At 40.1% G+C, this 22103-nt stretch overlaps 1 protein-coding gene across 1 annotated transcript in view; it reads left to right on the top strand.

The window, feature by feature from the left end:
• Positions 1 to 22103, top strand: part of EML6 (EMAP like 6) — a 748837-nt gene that overhangs the window by 710559 nt on the left and 16175 nt on the right. The window contains exons 32-38 of the mRNA XM_086927650.1: positions 2281 to 2489; positions 7802 to 7959; positions 11035 to 11149; positions 11668 to 11856; positions 13450 to 13622; positions 17611 to 17773; positions 20341 to 20444. Of these exons, the coding sequence (XP_086783776.1) occupies positions 2281 to 2489; positions 7802 to 7959; positions 11035 to 11149; positions 11668 to 11856; positions 13450 to 13622; positions 17611 to 17773; positions 20341 to 20444 (1111 nt within the window). The remainder of the gene's footprint in view (positions 1 to 2280; positions 2490 to 7801; positions 7960 to 11034; positions 11150 to 11667; positions 11857 to 13449; positions 13623 to 17610; positions 17774 to 20340; positions 20445 to 22103) is intronic.

Raw genomic sequence — 22103 nt, forward strand, 5'->3', positions numbered from 1 at the left:
AAAGAAAAAGGAGAAGAGCAACAACTCTTCTTTTTTGAGGAACCATACACCTGATTCATGAATCAATAAAATTAACAGTTTTATCCCTTTAGACATATTAAATTCTATTTCTGTGAATTTTCCTGAGTGTCCTTTAATCTTGTTGACCTATTGTTGTCGACAATACATGGACCAGATGGGTTGTTTTCCTAAGTGAAACAAAATGTTAGTTAAGTGGGTAACATATTTAATGAAATCTAGAAAGCAATGTGATAACTTTTGACTCTCCATGTAAACGTGGAAAGGAAAGGAAGAACCTAAAAAGGAAATGATCTGTAAGTCAGATAAGTAAGTACATTGATCACTTGTGTGGCCTCAGCGTCTCATGAAACCATCAAATGGTTTTTCATATTTTAGAGACTCTTTCTCTCCTACCAATGGATGGTATGCATTTTCAGGTTAAGATCGCTTGTTCTAGCTTTAACTATTTTTGTCAGCTTCTGAGCAAAACTCAAACCAAGTCATTTAGAGCTCTCGTCCATTTACAATATTAAAATATTTGTTTTAGGTCTCACCTATGCAGCACTTGCTCTATCTCTTCAAGACATGCTGTACTTAGGAAACCAAACAGCTTGTCTACTCTACAAGAAACATTAATACCAGATGCCCCCTAGCTAACATTACCCCACCATTATTTCCCACAGGTGTCCCCTCACTGTTCAGTCCTGAGGAGACCCTATATCCCCAAAGGGTCGAAACGCTGTCGCAGGTACAAAGAGGCAGACCACAAACAACAGTTTCCTATTCTCTAAATTGTTGATGACCAAATTGTACATACACTACATGGTCGCCTCTTCTTGATGAAACAAATGAAAAATAGAAATCGCCTTTTTTATATGCCACTGTAATGTCACTAGAGTAGCGTAGGAAGAGGTGTGGCGCTGCGGCCAGGGCAAGACTCCGGAATCTGGGGATCATGGTTCTATCCCCGGTGCCAGTGGCAGATTAGCCCAGCACCATGTGACTCTGGGCAATAGCTTGCTTAAAATTCCCGACAGCCCCCAGCGCCTAGAGACCCTTGCGGGTGATTGTTCGCACGTTACAAATGTGGATTATTATAGGTTCTATGACAATTTCACTGGGACACTAAAAACACCTGTTAATGTGTCTATATATATATTTGTATGTACATTGTATTACGTTTTCCTTATGTCTATATAAATAATGCAATGAAATATCATACGGGATACATGTGTAGACAGCTTCTTTTTTTGATATCCCCATATTGCCATTGTGCGTTATTTCTATCAACAGTCTTTTTGTATAATTCTACAGGAGCCATTGTTTTCCTTCTTAATTGTACTTAGGATATGTGCATAAAGCATTGCCCACTTTCCGCCCATCTTTTTAACTGGCTGCTGTCCTTGTCCTTTGTAAATGTTGGCTTTTCATTGGTCAGTAGGCTTAGTAGTCCCTCCTTAGTGCCTCCTTGTCTTTTCTTCTAACCTATGAGGACATCCACTGTTACATGTGTTGTTACTCCCCAGGATTTAATTACAGCCTCAGAGATCTATTTTATTAAAGGGCTTCAGGCCGGAAACATGCTTGGCCCTAAGCAAAGCTGGCAGTGGATACTTTACTCACTAGCACATCTCACATTTATATGAGACCTTCTATACATTTCCCTTCATCACCTTCACACAGAGTACAACTGAATCCGGAAATTAATATAATAATTCTTTTGTCACATTTTCAAAGTTACTAATTGTATATATAGACAGCTATTTAAATGTACTTGTGGTAGTGTCTTGTATGCAATGCATTACGGGTAGGGTGCAGTACCATGTGTGGCCAAAAGAGGTCCCATGAGACCTTTTCTGGCCACATATGATAGTGCACCCTGCAACATGGCTTGGTGAAAAACATTGCCATTTATAATCCAATAACTCCAGCTTTGCAGGGTGCAGTACTATATGTGGCCAAACGAGTTCCAATGGAACCTCTTTTGGCCATATATGGTACTGTACCCTGCAACATGTCTAGGTAAAAAACATTGGCATTTATAATGCCAATAACTTTTTATACCATTGGCAATAATCCAATTCAAATATAATAACTCCACTGCAAATAAAAAACAAAAGTAAAAACATTGTTATTTTCAACACCCGGACTCTAACTTTAACAAACGCGAGACCTATTGCATAGCAAATGCTTGATTTATTTACTGTGGCTATTTTTTAATTTTAGATGTGATTTTTTGTCTCTATATGTTAATATTTAAGTGAATTCATTCAAAAACAGGTGCCAAAGTGGCCAGCAGAGGAGGTCACATGGACAGGATATTTATCGTTGAGTTCCGGCCTGATTCAGACTCGCAGTTTGTGTCCGTTGGCGTGAAGCACATCAAGTTTTGGACTTTGGCAGGAAGTGCCTTGCTCTATAGAAAAGGAGTTGTTGGTTCTGTTGACAATGCCAAAATGCAAACCATGCTCTCTGTTGCCTTTGGAGCTGTAAGTAGATTTGTGTTAAGAAATTTGAAAATGTTACTTGAAATTGTGCAAATTATTCCTGTTTCTAACATCTTCTATGCTGCACAGAGTGACTCATATTTTCATTATTTAATTCATCAAATGTTTGTTATCTTGAAAATATGATGAAAAATGATTTGTTGTAACATCTGGACTATATATTATGGATGTAGAACAAAGTCATTATGTAATTGGTAGTAGTGAAAAACTGAGTGGCTACTCGCATGCCATGCACCTATGATTACCCACCGTTTGTGTCATTAATCACTCACATTAGCATCACGTAAAGAACTACTATTTGCTACTGTGAGATTACACCAAATGTGTTGTGCTTTAAAGACTGATTGTGTCCTGTTATTATGTCCATGGACTCATGACATTGGCTTTTTCATGCTTCTTTTTTAATCACTGTAGAGCTACTCGTATTTACACTTTTATTGTGTTTTGTGATCACACGTTGTTGCCTAAACATTTTAAATTGCAGCGTCCAACTTGGTTCTATCTTCACAATGTCATTTAGTCAGAAGGCCTCATTGTTTAATGAGTTTCCCCATGTAAATAGGCTTTAAGATAGCCATATGCTTCTTTTGTTTATTTATACATGTCCTGGTCGCATATCCTCAGCACAAATATTACTTCTCAGAGGAAATATTTCAATAACATTTGGATCGATTATTTGGAGTACATGGGAATAAGAATTCTCAGCACAAGATTCTCTCTGAACTCATAAGCGCTTGAATTCTGCAATATTCCTGGGGTCCTGGCAGCACACCAATTTTGAAAAATAGCTTAAACAATGAAAACACGCCTATAACAGGCAAAGATTTATATAATTTAGCTCATTATACAATTAGTTAACCATCTTTGAAAAAATAAAAGGAAACTGTACCTTAGTATTAAACATATGAAGTCTTAAAGAAGTAGAATTCTAGAAACTATACCGTCCTATTGTGATCCAACAGGCAGTTGTTATTGACTCGCTGTGAAAGATTTCCAAAAAGAGCAGGCTTTCCCTAAGAATATTTTTGACTGGAAACTTAATTTTAGTGTTTTTGTTTCACTGAATGTCTCTTGACAAGATGTTTTCGCCACTCGACCTCCACCCTCAGACATGATGTTGATTCTCTTTGACAGGTGGCTTTTTGTGGGTAGTAAGGGCAAAAGAAGTCTCAAAAGAATGAGCATAAGGTTTGGAAATATACTTTCCAGATCCTCATCCATCAAGAAGTGCAAAACAACTATAGAGATGCCATATAGGAGACATGACCAGAGTTCTCCTCAGGTCGAAATGGGAAAGTACCTTTATTGTACTCTAGCTCCACCTGGATGCGAAAGCAAGACTCCTTCTCATCTGTTCTGGATGCTACCAGATCGTAACCCCTTTTAGGGCCCCTTGACCTCCCCTAACAATCAATTTCACTGTAAAAATCCCTGGTTTCCCCTTCAGTGCCATTAACCTTGAGAATGTACACCTCAATGTCATACAAAGTCAAGAACAAGGATCAAGTTTCTTTCTCCCTCTCTAGACCCTACAACATTCTGGCTTTGGAAGATTAATTGAAGCATCTCCAGTAACCTAAAGTGCTTCCCATTCGGGAGGCAGCAGAACCACTAGTAGTTGTGCCTGCCCTCCTTTTGCCTACTCCTCCTGGCCTGCCACCTACAAAGCTATGCAAGCCCAGGCACAGGAGGCCAAGAAAGAGGGTCTACTGGAGAAACCACAGCCAGGTGCTTCCAAGAAAAGAAATTTAAAAACATGATCGCCTAAGGGACCCACATCCTCTGTTAGTGGACATAGGAAGAAACACCCTTGCCCTGATCACAATAGGAGATTAAATTAACTTTTAGTGGGCATCAACCTATTGATTATGATGACAAATCAGATTTGACTATCAAAGTACTGGCAATTCCAGACTAATTACCATCTTGAATGTCCCCAGTAGATGTTTTGCTGACTTTGCTAGTTGGGTTGGCAAATTAGTTACATTTTAAAGCAACCCAACCTGTGTGTGAGTCTAAGGTCATTATTGAGGCATTATAACCAAAACATCAAGTAAGTATACGTTTTTCTTTGGTTCTAAAACAAAGGAAACACAGTAGGCACACCTTTTCTGTTTTTTCTTTACATAAAAACAGTTGGAGAAAAATACAAGCCACCAGAACCGGATAATTTCTTTATTCCTAATCAGGAAGATCTTCTTCAGAAAAGACCAGCTATATGCTGCCAGATCAGCCAAATCCTTAGCTCTTTTCATGGGTCAATCAGCAATAAACATTCCATCTTTATGATCTCTAGAAAGCCCCTATGTTCCCCCTAGAAAAGAAGCTAGAAGAACTGTTCTTTCAAAACCTAAAGAACTCTATTGAAATGTTCCAAGAGTTAAATAACAAGCTGCTCTCACAGAAATGGCAATTGTTTGGCACATTTTTCAACTTTGCTCCCCATAGTTCCCATCTACAGTCTATGATTCTAAGGAAGTGTGAGGGGCCTACGACCTGAAAGTGTCAGTATGCAACATAGGATGCACTTACCTTTGCATACTGGTTCTAATATCCTCCCCAGTATGGCAGGCAGAATTAGCCACCAAGGCCTGTTATCACTGAAGTTGACCTTCTGACTCCTCAATACAGTCACCTGAACCTTTCAGTTGACTGCAATATTTTAAAAGAGTCGATACACCCTTCAACAAGTGTCTTTAATTAAATGGCATTCTGCATCTGGTGCATGAAGAAGCAAGCCAACACGAGGACTTAACAAGAAGAGATGGTATTTGGTTTTATTTTTGATTTGCCCAAATCTAAACATTTTGAAATTTATAGCACTGTTCTCACTGGCTTAGTTTCCATTAAACTGACTACAGAAGGCTCTTGTTCTGTATCAAAACTTCTCAATAGAAATGCCATTGCCTGGTAGACCTAAGGGCTCGTTTTACCAGTGGAATACAGCCACGCCTGCTTATTTGAGAAATGTTCAATCCTAGGAGTTTATAGAGTTTGTACTTGGACATGCTTTGCTAAGTACTAGTGCATATATTCTGACTTTTAAGACTGATGCCCTGCTTGACTAGGCCTCCCTACATTTGTGTGTATGGACTCTGTTTATATTCCACACTATGTTTTCATCTTGCTGTTTTATTCTACTGTTTATGGAAATCATGGGGTAATGCACGCAAGGGAAGACATATAGCCATGTGAAATTGTGCACTGCGTAGAATATCATGTGCAGAAATGCCCCTGCATGCGAGTAAAATTAAATTAATAACATTTTGACAAGAGTATGCCTGGAAACCTATGACAGTCTTAAGTTGTCAGGTCTGGCAAAAAAATACGTTCACCCATGTGCAATTCTACACTATGTACAACTGCTTGTTAAGAAATGCCTCAGCCTGTGAACACAATGAAATTATGACAGTTTTCTAGGAGTACGCAGACAAAACTGACATTCAAAGGTTTACAGACATACCCATGGAAACCTATATGTTATGTTATGTTATTTTTACTTATACCGTGCACAGCTGCCCCAGCAAAGGGGCGTCCTGGCGCTTTGACAAGGCAAGCACAACACAACACTAAAGAAACTCAGAAGAATAGACCACAGCATGAGAGCTAAACAAATAAAAAGGTCTTGATGGCCCGTCTGAACTGGAGAAGCTCATCGATGACCCGGATATGCATGGGGAGACAGTTCCACCAGCTTGCCGCCAGAACTCGAAAAGAGCGGCCACCAGCTCTACTCAGTCTGAAACGCTGGACCACTGCTAAATTCTGACCCAGGGATCTAAGGGTACGCGAAGGAGGGTATGGTGTCAGCAAATTCTCCAAGATTTGGGGAGACGTACCCTTGAGAATTTTAAACGCAAGGCAAAGGACCTTGAATTTAATCCTCTGGTGCACAGGGAGCCAATGGAGGGAGCGCAAAGATTTAGACACCGAGCAGCGCCTTGGCAGGCCTATCACCACTCGGGCTGCAGCATTTTGGACTCGCTGCAACCGAGAGAGTTCTGATTGATTGATCCCAGCCAGTAGAGAGCTGGCATAGTCCAACCGAGACAACACTGATGCTTGAACCACCAGTTGTCTAGTGGATGCATCAAAGAATTTGAGGATTGGTCTGAGTCCTCTGATAATGCCATAGCAAGAAGCCGCCACCTTCTTGGTATGACAGACAAAACTGAGGGACGGGTCAAGCCATACCCCCAGATTTTTTATCTCTGATGCTGGGGAAGGAGTCACACCCAATTCAGAAGGCCACCACTTGTCGCCCCACAATGCCACCTGCTTACCAACTACCATAATCTCAGTCTTCTTGGTGTTTAACTGGAGACAGTTGGAATTCATCCAGTTAGCCACTGCCCGTAAGCCGTCACAAAATCTGGGAGCCTCCATGTCTCATATGAATTTTTAAAACTCGAAATCTGTACACGGGTGAGATCTGACACCAGGGGTTCAAGGTTTCCAACTTTTTGGGTTTCAAAAAGTAATTTTGAAAATTAACAATAGTGTAAGTTTTCATTCTTACCAATTGTTGATCTCTTTGAATGTAATTCAGGCGGCAGCAGACCCTGACGCTATAGCGTTAAAAAAAAACACTTAGTACGTCATGCAACACTAGTGAAAACTGTTAGGGGACTAGAGCCTTATCCTATTTGGAATATGTCTCCCCACCAGCGACGTTTATCGACGTTCTTCAGGTTTAATTTATTTCCGGTGCTACTGCCTTCTAATCATGACTGCTTTAAAGATTCAATGCTGTCTTTGTGTGAATGTGATAATATCCCTTTTAATGATACTTTACATATAGTTTTGACCTGTCCGAAATACAACTACCTGCGTTTTAAATTCATATGTCCACTTCTGAAACCCATGAATTTCAATGAATTGAGACCTGCGTTATTGTTTTTACAGTTTTTAACTACATCCATAGTATGCTTTTTTTTATCATGTTATCTTTCTGGGGTCTTAAAGCAATCCAAATGTAACTTGTGCTGATGTCGACATCTATGAATTGTTTGTTTTTTTACTGTTTCTGACTTGTATGATTTTTTTTTTAAATCGAATAAAGAATATTGATTGATTGATTGACTGTGAATAAGTAACCAAGATTTTTTTACTTACTTTAGCAGTAACAATGGAAGATTAATTCAAAATTGCATTGTATTGTACACAACTGAACAACATACTGCTTATTTGAACATTTATATTTAAAACTATAGCTGAACCCTTGCACCAGGATCTGCTTAAATGTTTGTAAGTAAAGTTTGTTCTCAATTTTTATATTTTTCTCTTACTTGCAGAATAGTCTAACTTTTACAGGTGCCATAAATGGAGATGTGTATGTGTGGAAGGATCACTTTCTAATACGACTGGTGGCCAAAGCTCACACTGGGCCTGTCTTTACAATGTACACAACTCTTCGAGATGGGCTCATTGTCACTGGAGGAAAAGAGCGACCGTAAGTGGAGATTTTACATATGCATTCCCTGCATTTACTGTTTGAAAGTATATTGATACAATATATATATTTTTTGTAATATGCCACTTGTAGTCTTTTCCCCTTTTGCTTGGAGTCATCAAAACTTTCATAGGAGGTCTGTTACACTATTTGTCTTACAATTTGTTGAGCTTATTGAACGATAAATCCCAGAACATATATTCTTATTTAAATGGTTGTTTAGTTATGTCAGAATCGGTGGTGTCATACCATCAAGAACCACTGCAGTCATTCTGTTTTATGATGTAATTTTAAGCAAAATTTGAACGCTGAATTGCAACTGCAGTTGTACCTGGTTCCAAATTCATGTTCACATTAATTAACAAAAAAATGTGGCAGTAGCTCTAGCAGCACTAAGCACACAAAAGTAACCAAGGAAATGACCCCTTGTCCCACACTTCTCCCCCCTGCACAGCCCTGTTTGCTGCTGAGTGGCTAGGAGAATGTCAATTAGAGGAAACTATAACAATATGTCTCTGATCATTTATAAGTTATGTAGATTTAAGTAGAGCGATATTGGGTGGTCTGGATTAAGAAATTTGGGCTGGAATATCTACACCTAAATCCGGATGTATGACAATCCAACGCATGCTTTTACCACGCATGCCTTTACAACGCGGTTTTTACAACGCATGCCTTTACAACGCATAGTGCTTTTAGGCGCTGGATAGTGAATAGTTTAATTTACTATTCCAACTCCAGTCCCCGTGGATAGTAGGGAAGGTGTTGGATAGTAAATTAAACCTATTCCCTATCCTAGAGCGCCCCCCAGCTCAATGCGTTGTAATGGTTTGCATTGTAAAAGTTGCGTCGTAAAGGCACTGCGTGGTAAAAGTTGCGTTGTAAAGGATGTTCCCCTCTAAATCCACCTGTTTTCATTAATCCCTGAGGAATAGAGACTAACCATACATCCACATCTGTCTGGAAAGAATTCCGCACTTTATTCTCTTTTCCATGGGAATGCTTGTTGCAGGTGGTAAATGGGAACAACGGTTTGGGGGAGTGGGATAGGAAGTATGTGAGGCTAGAGAGGTGTCCTGTACAACTCCATTTTGTAGGAGAAGGTCAAGAGCAAGAACCCAAAGAATCTGCCTACCTCAGTTCATCTTGGAATCCAAGAACACATCCGCGGTGTCCCTCAAGGCTCAGTACATCATTTGCAAGAGGCAAGTCCTTACCTACCCAAGCAATTCCATCATAATCAATTACTTAAATAAACCATTAGACCTCTTAAACCATCCGCTTACCAAACGTTAATTGTTAGGTTTTATGAGCCATATTTGCATAATTCCATTACAACACTCTAGTACTACCATTATACATTTCCTTTTGAGGTCATCACACAGTCATAATTATGATCCACATGCTTTTGCAACAATCCGCTTTAAGATGAACTGTCTGCTAAGCTCTATGCAAAGCTACAGGTAAATATGACCACCATAGATGCTCTGACAGGAACCAACAAGGAACGAATGGCAAGGTACTCTAAGCCACGGTGATTGATGCAAGGGGTATTATTTTGAGGTTACCATAGGTTGGAACGGCAACCATCTTGGCTCCCTCTTACCCCCATGATTCTTTGCATGTGAGGTTCTTGATGTATTTACTAATTATATATTTAACTTTCCATGAGTTTTCTCTGATCTCACCAGTCAGCCATAAGGTAGCACTACTTTGAGACTGGAGTTCATGTGATGTCACTTTATGTGATGTTTTAAGGTGCAGACTGCTACTCCTCTTGTCTTTGGTGAGAACATTCAGCCCTAAAAGTACAAACTTCAGTTTCAAAGCAGACCATGGCCTTTCACTGCCCCCCCCCCCCCCCAAAGCACAATACAGTATTGTATGAGTAGAATAGGGACATTGTTTATATTTATGCCCCCCAGACAATGTTTTACAGTATCCAAAAGATACGGAATATCGGAATAGAACCCTACACTGACTTCCAGCTGAATCATGGTTTACATCAAGCAATGTTCAGATGTATGTATACAATAAAATCACCACAATCAAGCCTCATCTGTGCTCTGATCTGCTCCACAACATATCCTATTTCCTGTGAGGGTTCAGGGGTCTGATTGTATTTTTTGAGGCGTCAAAGATTATGAAAAACATTTGTTTTGATTTGCCAGTTCTAATACCAGTCCCTTAAAAATAGGAAAATTGCTCCTTAAGTGGCTGTCCTGGTACATCACCTATCTCTCTCTAAGGCACATTTAATGATGTGCTTTGAAATGTGCTCAGTACAACTTCTTAAGTATGTATTTATTCATACATACTAACAACTAAATAAAGTTATATTGTGCAAAACTTACTTTTCAAAAAGTGATGTTCAGCGTTTTGCTCTCTTACACTTGGAATCATAATGATTCTTGGTAAATCAAAAGGTTATTTTTCTAGTGTTGTACATCATTTGTAATATTTTGTTTTAGAAGTAGTATTACCAAACCTGCCTTAGACATAATCAATTTAATTTCCCTCTTTTTCTCCAAGTGGAGGTTGACAAGTAAAATAATGAATAAACCTAAACATTATTTTATATCTACTGATAATAAAAGTAATCAAAAACTGTGGTAGTCTCTTATTAACAGCAAAAAAGAGGTGGAGAGTCGTCAGATAATGGTTCAAAAGATTGACCTGTATATATAGATTGGAGGTCTATTGGTGATAGCATAGTGGGCTTGAGTACTAGAACGTGACTGTGCATTCGGACCTGGGACATGTTTCTATTATGTTTAAAATGTAGTTTAACTGTTTTGCTGCTAATGGTTTGCCGTAAAATACCATAGGTAATAATATTTGTCAACCTGTCTGTACTAGAATGTAACTTTCTGTTACATTAGTGAGAAAGACGTTTCATTTTCTTGTAAGCGTCACTTAATCTTCCTTAAAACTGTCTGCACCAGGTAGTCTTATTTGGGGAGGTGCAGTGCATGGGAGTGGAGGAATTTCGCACATAAAGCATTGCATGTTTTTTGTTGCACAGAAGTTTGGTTTGATTGACACATGATTTTTGGCTGACATTTCTGTTTGTAGGACCAAAGAGGGAGGAGCTGTCAAACTGTGGGACCAGGAAATGAAGCGCTGTCGAGCATTTCAGCTTGAAACTGGACAGACTGTGGACTGTGTGCGCTCTGTGTGTAGAGGAAAAGTAAGTCAATAAAGAGAACATTGTATAAAATTAAACAGAACTGGATTTCAATGTCTCCATCCCCATTGCTCACTTCCTGTACCTTTCTCATGTCAAAGTACCATGCAGTTCCATGTCACTATTGTCACATTCAAGCATTCCATTCAGACTTGGCCATTAAAAGGCAATACTTTCAGCAGACTAAGATTCTGCCTGGTTTCAGTGGGGGTATCCAATATTGGTTCACTAGGGCAGGAACTAGCTGAGCCCATGCCAGAATTTTAAGGAACCTACCAACTATGTAAATATTCCCATTTAGATTTTTTTGTATATACATTTATCACATTTTGGATATCTGGCATAGCTCCTACCTTGATTTTTTATTTACGGGCAGAGATGCAACATTTTGCGTACAAATGTTTCATTTAGGTTTGGTTCACAAAACATTTTATGACTTGGGACTAACATGCTTGGATGATTTACTCCTCATTGTTAATCAAAAATTACTGTTTTTGAGATATATTCTTTGTGTCGAACAGGGTAAGATTTTAGTGGGAACCAAAGATGGCGAAGTAATTGAAGTTGGAGAAAAAAATGCTGCATCTAACATCTTGATTAACGGCCACATGGAAGGAGAAATCTGGGGCCTAGCAGTGCATCCATCCAAAGATATTTTCATCTCTGCAAGCTATGATGGTACAGCAAGGATCTGGGATCTTGCGGCTAAGGTGAGACTCTAACCATACAACAAATGTAGTGTGATAAACCTTAAACAAGCAAAATGTCAATGTCCATATTAACACTCGTTTGGTGATATATTATTATTAAATCCCAAAGTGATCTGAAATTTGCTTTTCTGTAGAGTCAATGCTCCATATACCATAACTGATTGAGGGGTTTGTGATTAAATAATATAATACCCCAATCTTCATTTGTAATTTACAACATGTACAAAACGATAAAATGTCCTCTGGGCATTCGCTTTAGAATTTGGATTTTCCAGATTAATTGTATTCCTGTTAATTCATACCATCATTTTAAGCATCTCTATCATGGGCTGTCTTAACATTCTTTGCTTTTATATCTTTAAGATGATAAAGTAGAGACATTATAAATATGATCTACTTTCTTGCCCCTTAGGCAACTTTTTATTAGTGTTCCCATTATTTGTCACCCTTCAATCCCTTTACATGCAGATAATTATAAATATGTTTAGCATTAGTAACCCCTTGGTCACTTTTTGTTAGGTTTCCCATGTTTTTTGTTCATGGGATATTCTATTGATTAAACGAACATGTTACCCATACTGGACAGACAGCGCTTAATTTGAGCCTGTGGATTCCTGTGCTTGACAACGGCATTTAATTGTCAAGCCCACACTTACGACAGTTTGCCACATAGTGGCGCTGTTTACACAATTTACAGATCAACACACACACGTTGTTTATTAATTCAATATACATTCAAAATAACTAATACCTGCTTCCAGAGCTATTTCTATAGCTGTGAGTACCTGGAATAGTCGAAATTGTCACACTAGTAGGAGTGTAATGCTTCATGTGCGAAATTCCTCCACTCCCATGCACTGCACCTCCCCGAATAAGACTAGGTTTGTAGTTGTGTTAATTCTGTTATTGGAAACAATGTCGGGGCAGTGGGTGGTGCAAGCTACATCGGCCTCCTGACAAGGGCCCTGCCACCTATTTATTTACAAATTAACCACTGCAGACAAGTATCTCACAGTCACGGACTCAAAGCCTGAGGATACCAATCAGAAGTTCTACACCTACCCAGTTATGCTCCCTGTATTAATCCAGCTTGTCTCTGTTCAGGTGGAATGCTGCTATAAGTGCTTGGTCTGAATTTGGAGGGACCACGTCTATATGCTGAGCACATCATATAGCATGTTCATTGTGTATAAACAATGTACAGTACATGATTGTGACATGAAGTAGGAGGGACTGCCAGGTCACCTTTGAACTGAGTAGGCACAGTGAAAAGAAATTAAAGATAGGTTCTGAGTAGAGTAATGTGTAATTGAGTAACAGCTACCCAAACCTGTAGGACCAAATAAAGCTTGCAAAGTAGACCAATGTTTAAACTGCACCTTTGCCAGCCAGTATTATTTTTTGAGAATACCAATTTTTTGCCTAAAATGTTCATGTCACAAGGCAAAAAATAATTCTCTTAAAATTAGTAGCAAGAAAATGACACCTTTAGCCCCCTGCATATTGAGAGACAGCCAAGAGGAGTTGGGTATCATGTCTCACTCCCATTATTGGACATATAGTCTACTCAATGCAATTAATTTCTCTTTCCAGAAATTGCTGAATGAAGTCAGCATTGGACATGCTGCATGCTGTGCCTCTTATAGTGCAGATGGTGAGATGGTGACGGTTGGAATGAAAAATGGAGAGTTTGTCATCCTGCTTGTAAGTTCTCTTAAAGTTTGGGGCAAGAAACGAGATCGAAATTCTGCCATCCAGGATATCAGGTGAGTGCGAATATATATTTCTTTATTGGTGTCAACTTCATTCATAACCATCTGTAATGAGAAGTGGCTAAAATGTCGACATTTAAATTGTATTCCTGTGACTGTATCATGCATATGTTTAAACATCCAAACTTTCTATTTCTCACTGCTTACTGTTGAATTGGAAATTCAGTAGATAAAATATTCCTGGAAAGAAAACTGTGCTTGTCACATGAGTGTGATGGGATTACGTAAAATTGAGTTAATCCACGAAACTTTGAAAAGCAATTAGCTCAAATTGATTGTAATAGACTGGCCTGCAAGTATAAAATATCCACCATAATAAGATATTATTTCCCAGAATGATACATCTACATTACATATTTCTGTCCTTAGTTAACGTCTGCCATATTTCATCTCCCCATCCGAGATGCTGTTGCTTCAAATTAACCATCTAAGCCCCTGCCCCCTCTTTCAACAACCTGGTTTAACAATTTCCTAGTTTCAATATTTCCTGGTCATAACACCAAAATGTTCCTATTTACATCCATAAATCTTAATTAGCTCACTCAAAAATAAGTTCCGTCCATCATCTCCTTGTATCTACTCTTTGGGCTTATAGCCCACCCTTCGCTTTCTATTCGTTACTTCGCATGCCTTTCTAAAAGGCTTCCTTCCATCTGCTTAATATGTGTTTCTTGTCTCTCTTTTGGTATCTTGCTCCCTCCCACGTAGCACTGCCCTCTGACTAGTAAGCTTTCACTTTCAACCAGTCGTGTTTGCTTCTGCACACTATTTTTTTCGCTGGTTTCTGCCCATACCACGAGCGCACTTATTTTCATTTGCTCCGTTCCTGTTTATCATCACGTTCACTGTGACAAATGTCGCTCAGAGCTCAGTTCTTGTTTATTATCACATTTGCCAATTCTTTTAGATTATGTCTTGTAATTTTGGTCTTTACTTCTTAGCATAGAGTTTTATTTTTTTAAATGTTCGCATGTGATGTAAAAATCCTCTGCTCATTTTTATCCTCATAACGCTCGATCCACAGGAGGGCGAGGGTAACACTCAGCACACTGCACATGTGCATACTCTCTGTGCGTGGTTCATTACTTCAGCCAGCACGGCAGCCAAGTTCCTGTAATATTTCAAAAACACAAGAGCAACTCATACGTCCTTGCGAGCTGGATTTGCAGCCAAGCAAAAACCAGTGTTCACAAGGAACTCATTTATCAAAGCAATACTGTATGTGCAAGCTTAGGTAACTTGCTCAGGTTATAACTGCTGTCAGGGTGCTGTTGTACAGACTTGTGAATTTTATTATGAAAAGGAAGGGACACAGCTCAGCAAGACATGGCATGGCATAGGTAAGACTACTGTAGGGCTCCATGTCACTGGGTGAAACTGATGAGTGCTGAGGATTTTTTCTATGGCTAACTCAGGCTAGATTTCTCAACATACAACAGTTTCGCCTCATCGGGCCCACTCCTGCCCGCAAATGATTATTACTTCAGCTATCTCCAAACTAGAGTTCCCATGGCCATCAGTTCCACGTGGACAGCCTCATAAGTCTGCAGAGCTGAGAAAACGTGAATCTCACCTCACCCCTTGCACTCAATCACAATAAATGAAACAGTCTAGACTAGAGATTGCTATAGAACGAACCAGGATACGTGCAGGGTTATTTTCATTTGTGAGTTTTCACTTATATACTGAGAAGCAAAGAATTACCACAATTGCACAGTAAAGAGGTAATACATAAACATGATAATTATATATTCAGAATGAATACCATATATAGGGCCAGATGTAGGTAATCTCGATTTGCCTACTCTTAAATACCGAATCATATCGATTTGGTATTTAAGAGTAGGTAAATGGGATGGAGATAATTTCACTTTGGAAATTACCGAATCGGAATGATTTTGAGGCCCATAGGAATCAATGCCAATTACCGAATCGGTAAATACCGATTCAGGAAAATTACTGAATTTGCAAGGGGGACAGGGTGTCACTTTGACACCCTGTTGCACCCCTCAATTGTGCATGGGTGCACATGTTGCTGACATGCATGCCCTTAGGGCATGTATGTCTGCAACATGGCACGTTTTTTAAAGCAAAAAAATGCTTTTTGAAGGGTTTTCATTATTTACCACCAACTTCTAGTTGGTGGTAAATAACGAATTCTTAAACCGTTGTAGCACTGATTACAGTGCTACCTACATGTTGAATTACAGAATTGGTAATTTTACCAATTCGGTATTTTACTGAATCGGAAAAATTACAAATTCGGTAAAATTACAGATTCTGTAATTTAACATGCCGCTACATCTCAATATCCAAATACCGGTCGGAAACGGCCGAAAATCGGTATTTTCGGCCGTTTCCGACCGATATTTGGATACCTACATCTGGCCCATAGTGAGAAATATAACCTGGAGCATTCAGAATGGAAAAGATTTGCGGTAAGAATTACCAACACATTATCATAGGCTTATGGACTCCTTTTGACGATTTGACCTAAACGTTTTTTTCATAAAGACCTCTATTACTTTTAGATTACCCGCCATCGACATTTTGTAACTTCTCCTGTACATAGATTGTACTAGAGTGTCCTTTGTAAAGCACTTTATTGTGCTTTGATATCCGCCCTCGTGACAGATTATTACTGCAATGTCTGTGGATTATTAAAGAATATCTGTTAATACTGTATGGTACGGCTGCGCTATAGACAAATGCAATCATTAGCAATGAGAAGGTGAACAAGATAACATTTTGCGTTGGTCTGTTATATCTTATATCATACTTTCAGGCATTATCAATACATACATCTAACCCAGCACACATTGGCACTGTTCTTGGCTGCTGGAAGGAGTGCCTCTTAGCGAAAAATGTAGGCTAAAGTCAAACATTGGGGGACTTGAAAGAGAAAATTACACATTTCATGTTCTAAGCTAACCAGGTGAGAAGTTGTCTATGAGATACGTTGGAATTGTTGCATGAGCTTGGCACTTTTTTTCAAAGCTAGAGTTATTGGCAGAGGGCAGCATCTATTAAAATAAGGCAGAAAGGAATGCACACTTTATCTTCCTGAGCCCTTACAAGACAGCACGAACACCGAAAAAGACTTCATAACATCACACCCTCGTGCTTGCACCTTACATGCGTTGTCTGAACGTCTAGCAGACATCTAAGATCAACGCTTACCTAGAGTTAGCAAGTTACATCTCAAAATATGGCAAGTAAATGCAACAGACCCTTTCCAGTCCATCGTTTTCCTTTGACCAGCCATTGCTTTTAGGCCTGTTAATCCAGTTCAACCCCAGCAGCTTCCAGAGTGCACTGTTTTGTTAAATGACAGGCCAGGGCTGGTGAAGTGCTTCAGGGCCATTTGTTAACCTCTTGGCGAGGGCTTCCTAAGCTAGCGCTATAAACTATAAAATAATGTACTCATGGTTGCTGCCCTTCTCACCTACAATCCATTGATGAATTCATGCTCTCATTGGCTACTGGTTCATAAATCCATGCTCTCACTCACCAGTCCATCTGCTCATGCAGTTACAAACCTATTCATCCATCCATGCACTCACCCATTCAACCAACGTCCATCCATGCTAACACACATCCATTCCGGGTTGCCACTCTTCCATTCATCCAGCCTTTCCCAGATCCATCCACCCTAGCTTCCGGTAATGCATGGAACCATTGAACCTTAATCGCATTTATCCGCTCCCCGTCCCCACATTCACACACGCATCCTGCCAGTCAATGAAGAGGCGCGTTCTCTTACAGAGGGTCGGGCTTGTTGACTTTCTGAGTCCTAAAGTCCATCATTTCAACCTGAGGAGCTGTGGATGTCCTATGTTTATGGCAGTGTGCTTCCATATGCTACATGCTATCAGCCATCAGATGGTTAAAACGTGTAGTTAAGTCTGTGATCATTGAGACATGTAATGCAAAAATGGGACGACCACAGGCCTTACTAATCAGTGCTGTTTTTCCTTTTCAGAATCAGTCCTGATAACAAGTTTCTGGCAGTCGGTTCAGCAGAGAACACTGTTGATTTTTACGACCTCACCCTTGGCCCAACGTTAAACCGGATAGGTTACTGCAAAGACATTCCAAGCTTTGTCATCCAGCTGGATTTTTCTGCCGATAGCAAATATATTCAGGTGAGTTTACACTGAACCCCTGGAATCTTACAAATGTTAAAGTTCAGACTTTCTTTCTCATAGGTCCAATATGCAGATTCACAGCCAAATTGTTATTCCTCAGCACCAGGAATGGGTTTCACATCTGTTTGCTCTGCCAGGATGTAGGTGGGGTCTACAGGCTCAAAGCAGGCAGCAATGGCAAAGCCAGCAGGGCTCCTTTTGTGTAGTGCATGCACGTGTTGACATCCCTAGAGGCAAGACAGGCGTACACTCTGAACGTATACACAGGTAATACATAGAGTCCCACATGTACTCACAGTACAGATGAATGACATGCAGCTCATACAGGTGTCAGTGCACACATGGGCAGACACACCTGTATCCGCTGCCTGTACGTTGCATGTACACGCTCTGTGTCTCTGGAGCAGTTTGGGTAATGAGTGCGTGAGTGCTTGTTGTTGTTCTATCTTCCCTTCTTTGGTCACGGACGAAGCATGTCTTAATGCTGATGAACATACTGCTGCGTGGGATCTAGGTACCTGTGCTGAGACGCAGTGACATTGGGTGATGCACCTTTAATATATGCTGAGAGAGCATTGTGCATGCCCATGCTTTCAGATGACTGATACAACTACCCAAAAATAGAGCCCGTCTCAAATGTCATTTAAAAATGTTCAAGGTGTGTGATATCTGTAGCTCACCATAAGGTGAGTTGTCCAGGTTCTGATCCAGAGAGTTTCTGAAGAGGGGACGTTGTATATGGTTTATGACTTTTCAACAAATCTAATCGTTTTCATGGTTCTCAACATGTTGAAGCTGTTTTGAACTGCGTTATACAAGTTGCCTGGGTGGGACTGAATGATCGGGCAATCAGGCAGTGCCCGATAGACTGGTTTGACGGGTCAGTATGTGGGCCGGTTGTTTTGTCTGCTGGGACGGTTTTTACTGTTGATTTCCCTGATATTAAAACAAACACTGCCTGCAGCACGCTCAAACCTTTGCAGTATTCCATGCCTTGCAAAATACTTATACAGCGCGTCTTCACATGTGCCCCAGTTTACAAACATTGGAGCGGGCCCTACAGCAACATTCTGACTACTGTGAGGTTAGATCCGTAAGCTTTGACCTGTCGGTTGGCATTGCTGATATCCTGGACGTTCATAGTCACTAATATATGTTTAATATCGTGTCTCTTGTGTGGCCAGTATTAGTTGCCTTAATGGGGCTTGCTTTGCAGATGGTTAGTAAAGGATCTGCACTATATGCAGGTGTGTAGTTGTCCTTTTTGCATGTAAAAAATTACACGCATACCGCAGGATGTGACATCACCACGACGCCGGTCATAAAATAGAGGATTGCTCTATGACAGAGGCAATCAAAGGTATAAATCGATAAGGAACTGCAAAGTCAGCCAAGCTGAGGTACAGTGGCGCCACAGACCCCAGTTCAAGCAGCCTAAATTAGCCCCCGTCCACTAGCTGCGCAGCTTCGGTGGTAATACCACTGGTCCCAAGTGTACTGCACGTGCTGCACCATTAATATCTGCTCCCCTTCTTCAGGCATCTTTTGTCGCACCACAGAATGGCCACAGAAGGTCACAAAAGAGAGCAGAGAACCTCAGACTGCTATTAATGTCCCTTTTGTACCCCTTTTTTCTGAACTTTAGACCAAGGACCTGGTTTGGTGAAGAGGAGTAGGGGAGAATCCTGCAAAGTTATCATATTTTTGTGCCATCTGCAGACAGCTCCTCCACCAGTCGGTTGAACATAAAGAAGCACCAAGATTTCTACTGCCTGAGTGCCTGGAAACCTAAATGCACCACACTAACAGATGGAAATTTCAACAGCAAAGTTGAAGATCAGCCACTGAAATCTTAATTCTGGCCATATTTTGGCAGTCACAACTGTGTTCTGCAAATACAATCTGCCCAGATAATTCATGTTACTACTCTACCAAGCAGGCATTTGAGTGTAAGCATATACAGTTGAACAATGCACGCATTTTTAACTATTTGAAACAGATGATTTGGGCGAACAGGTGGCCAAGCAGCAAGAAAAGAGGACTTGCGGGCTTAGTCAAAGTTAAAGCTGAATCTCATCAGTGAAGGATATTTGTTCCTAACTTCATTGTTTAACTGGCTGCAATTTAGATGAAGATTGGAAGCCCAGTAGAAGCCTCTGCTCTTGTCTTAAAAATCCAGAGCTCTGAAATGAAATGTAACATTTCTTTAAAACTTTATTTTTTATATAAACCAACTTTGCAGCTGTAATAACAGTAAGCACAGTGTACAGCAGGTAAGTAAAGGATAAAGGGACAGTACCCAACAGTGCTGCATTCATTTTCATTCATTGCATGAAATTTAACATTGTGCATTTGAATTTGATTCTACTATTTCCAAACCGCACTGCAAGCAGTCTTGGTGTTTTATATCTGACATGAAGGAGAGCTCCACCACATTTTTATTAGAGTGTATCAAACTAGCAGTGAAATGTAAGAAGCACCCAAATGTTATTGTAAAATGTTACTGAATTGCTAAGAGTATGTGCAGTCACATCGTGACACATAGATTCATCATTTGTACACAGGTCTCAACTGGTGCCTACAAGCGTCAAGTTCATGAAGTGCCATCAGGAAAACTCATATTGGAAGCTGCGTTCATTGAGAGGATAACATGGGCAACCTGGACAAGGTACTCGCACAGCCGGTTCTGGTCATTGCTACTGTACTTTCCAATGATTTTCCTCTTTCATAAGCAATGTAAATGTTTACATGTATGTTTCATCCAAAGGAGTTTTTGTCAATTCAGCCAGGATGGCAGCCTGGTTTTTACTTTTGCCTGTCTTACTTTTAGAACTTGAATGATAGCAGGAATAATTCTTTGTACAGTTTAAGAGCCTCATTTTGAGTTTGCTGGTGTGGGAGCTCTACCATAACTAGGTGAACTCATCAGTGGAGTCCAAGCGAGCTTCACTGCTGAACATCCGTGACCCACTAGAACACGTGCCAAATGAGTTCTAGATCACAGTAGCATTAGCTCCAACCTATGTCACATGTACTGCTGTTTTTTTTCATTCCCGGAACCAGCATGGCAATCCTCAGAAGTAAAATTGAAAATGTTCCTGACGTGCATAGAAAGAGCTCCATGAACATCAGGGGTGTTTGTCTTTTGCTCTGCTGCAACAAATCCCCACTTTGGGGTTATATTAAAGAGAATGGTGAGCTGCTGAAATAACATAGTAGCCCATCCGGCTTTCAGGTGTGATGAACATGCAACTGCCTTACCACACTTCACTTTGATCACAGAGATCACAGTTAATGAAGCAGGGTTCTCTAAATATAGCAGTTGGTTCTCCACTGTATAGGAGGTGGCAAGGGTCTAGTGGTCTGGCGTGTCCTGCCTGCTAAGCTCTAAATGAGCTCCAAAGACTTGTGAATATCACAAATCTCTAAACTTGAGCCAGCCCGGAGTCTGGGAGTTTGCTTCAGTGTAGAACTTCTTGATACGTCATAGTAAAACCTAGTATTTTGGTTCACATTTGGTTTATGTTCTAAATGCTGGTATTTCAGTGTTTCACAGTATTAAAAAAAATATATATTTGTATCTGATACTGTTGTATAGTGTTACTGTGTATTCACAGTGTGGCTCATGCTGATCAACCCTGTGACCGATTTTATCCCAAAATTATTTTTTCACAGTGCTGCCCAAAATTAATTTTTAAAGTTACTGCAAAGCTACCTTCAAGTTCACACATGTGCTCCAAATTAATTGTTCTACTATAAGAATCTAGTACAGCACATGACTCCTCACCCTTAATTTCCTATGGCAGTTATCATAGGCTTTTTATGTGCTCAATGCATAAATTCCAGTTACTCGAGGGCTTCCACTTCCCGTTTACTCCCAGTTACTGTGTAGTCCTGCTCTCCCTATGGATAGTACAGGCAGTTCTTCAGGACAGTTGCTAGACTGACAGCAGAATAGGGTTGAGTGGCATGAGTCATACCCGAGTGCACTCATCACTGCGGCTGGTCAAGGGCTCCAGGTGCCCTTTAGGCAAGATCTGCTGGAGGCTGCTTGATAAATGGATAACCCTTTTATGCTTCTAGTTGGAAATTAGGTACTTTCTTATGGGTGTACAGAGATTGGTTGTGCCTGTAGCAAACATTTACCAGCCCGTGAAAGCATAAGCCAGGTAGCAGCATGTGGCCAGATTACGTATCTTAAAACAGCAATGTAAAAAATTGGAAAAGGTCTGGAGGAAAGATTTTTCACCGAGAAGAAATTGGAATATTGGGCGGCCATTGGAAGGTATAAGGCAGAAATAAAAAAAAGCCCAAGCCACCTATTACA

This window comes from Lissotriton vulgaris, chromosome 6, assembly GCF_964263255.1.
Source record: "Lissotriton vulgaris chromosome 6, aLisVul1.2, whole genome shotgun sequence".
Lineage (NCBI taxonomy): Eukaryota > Metazoa > Chordata > Amphibia > Caudata > Salamandridae > Lissotriton > Lissotriton vulgaris.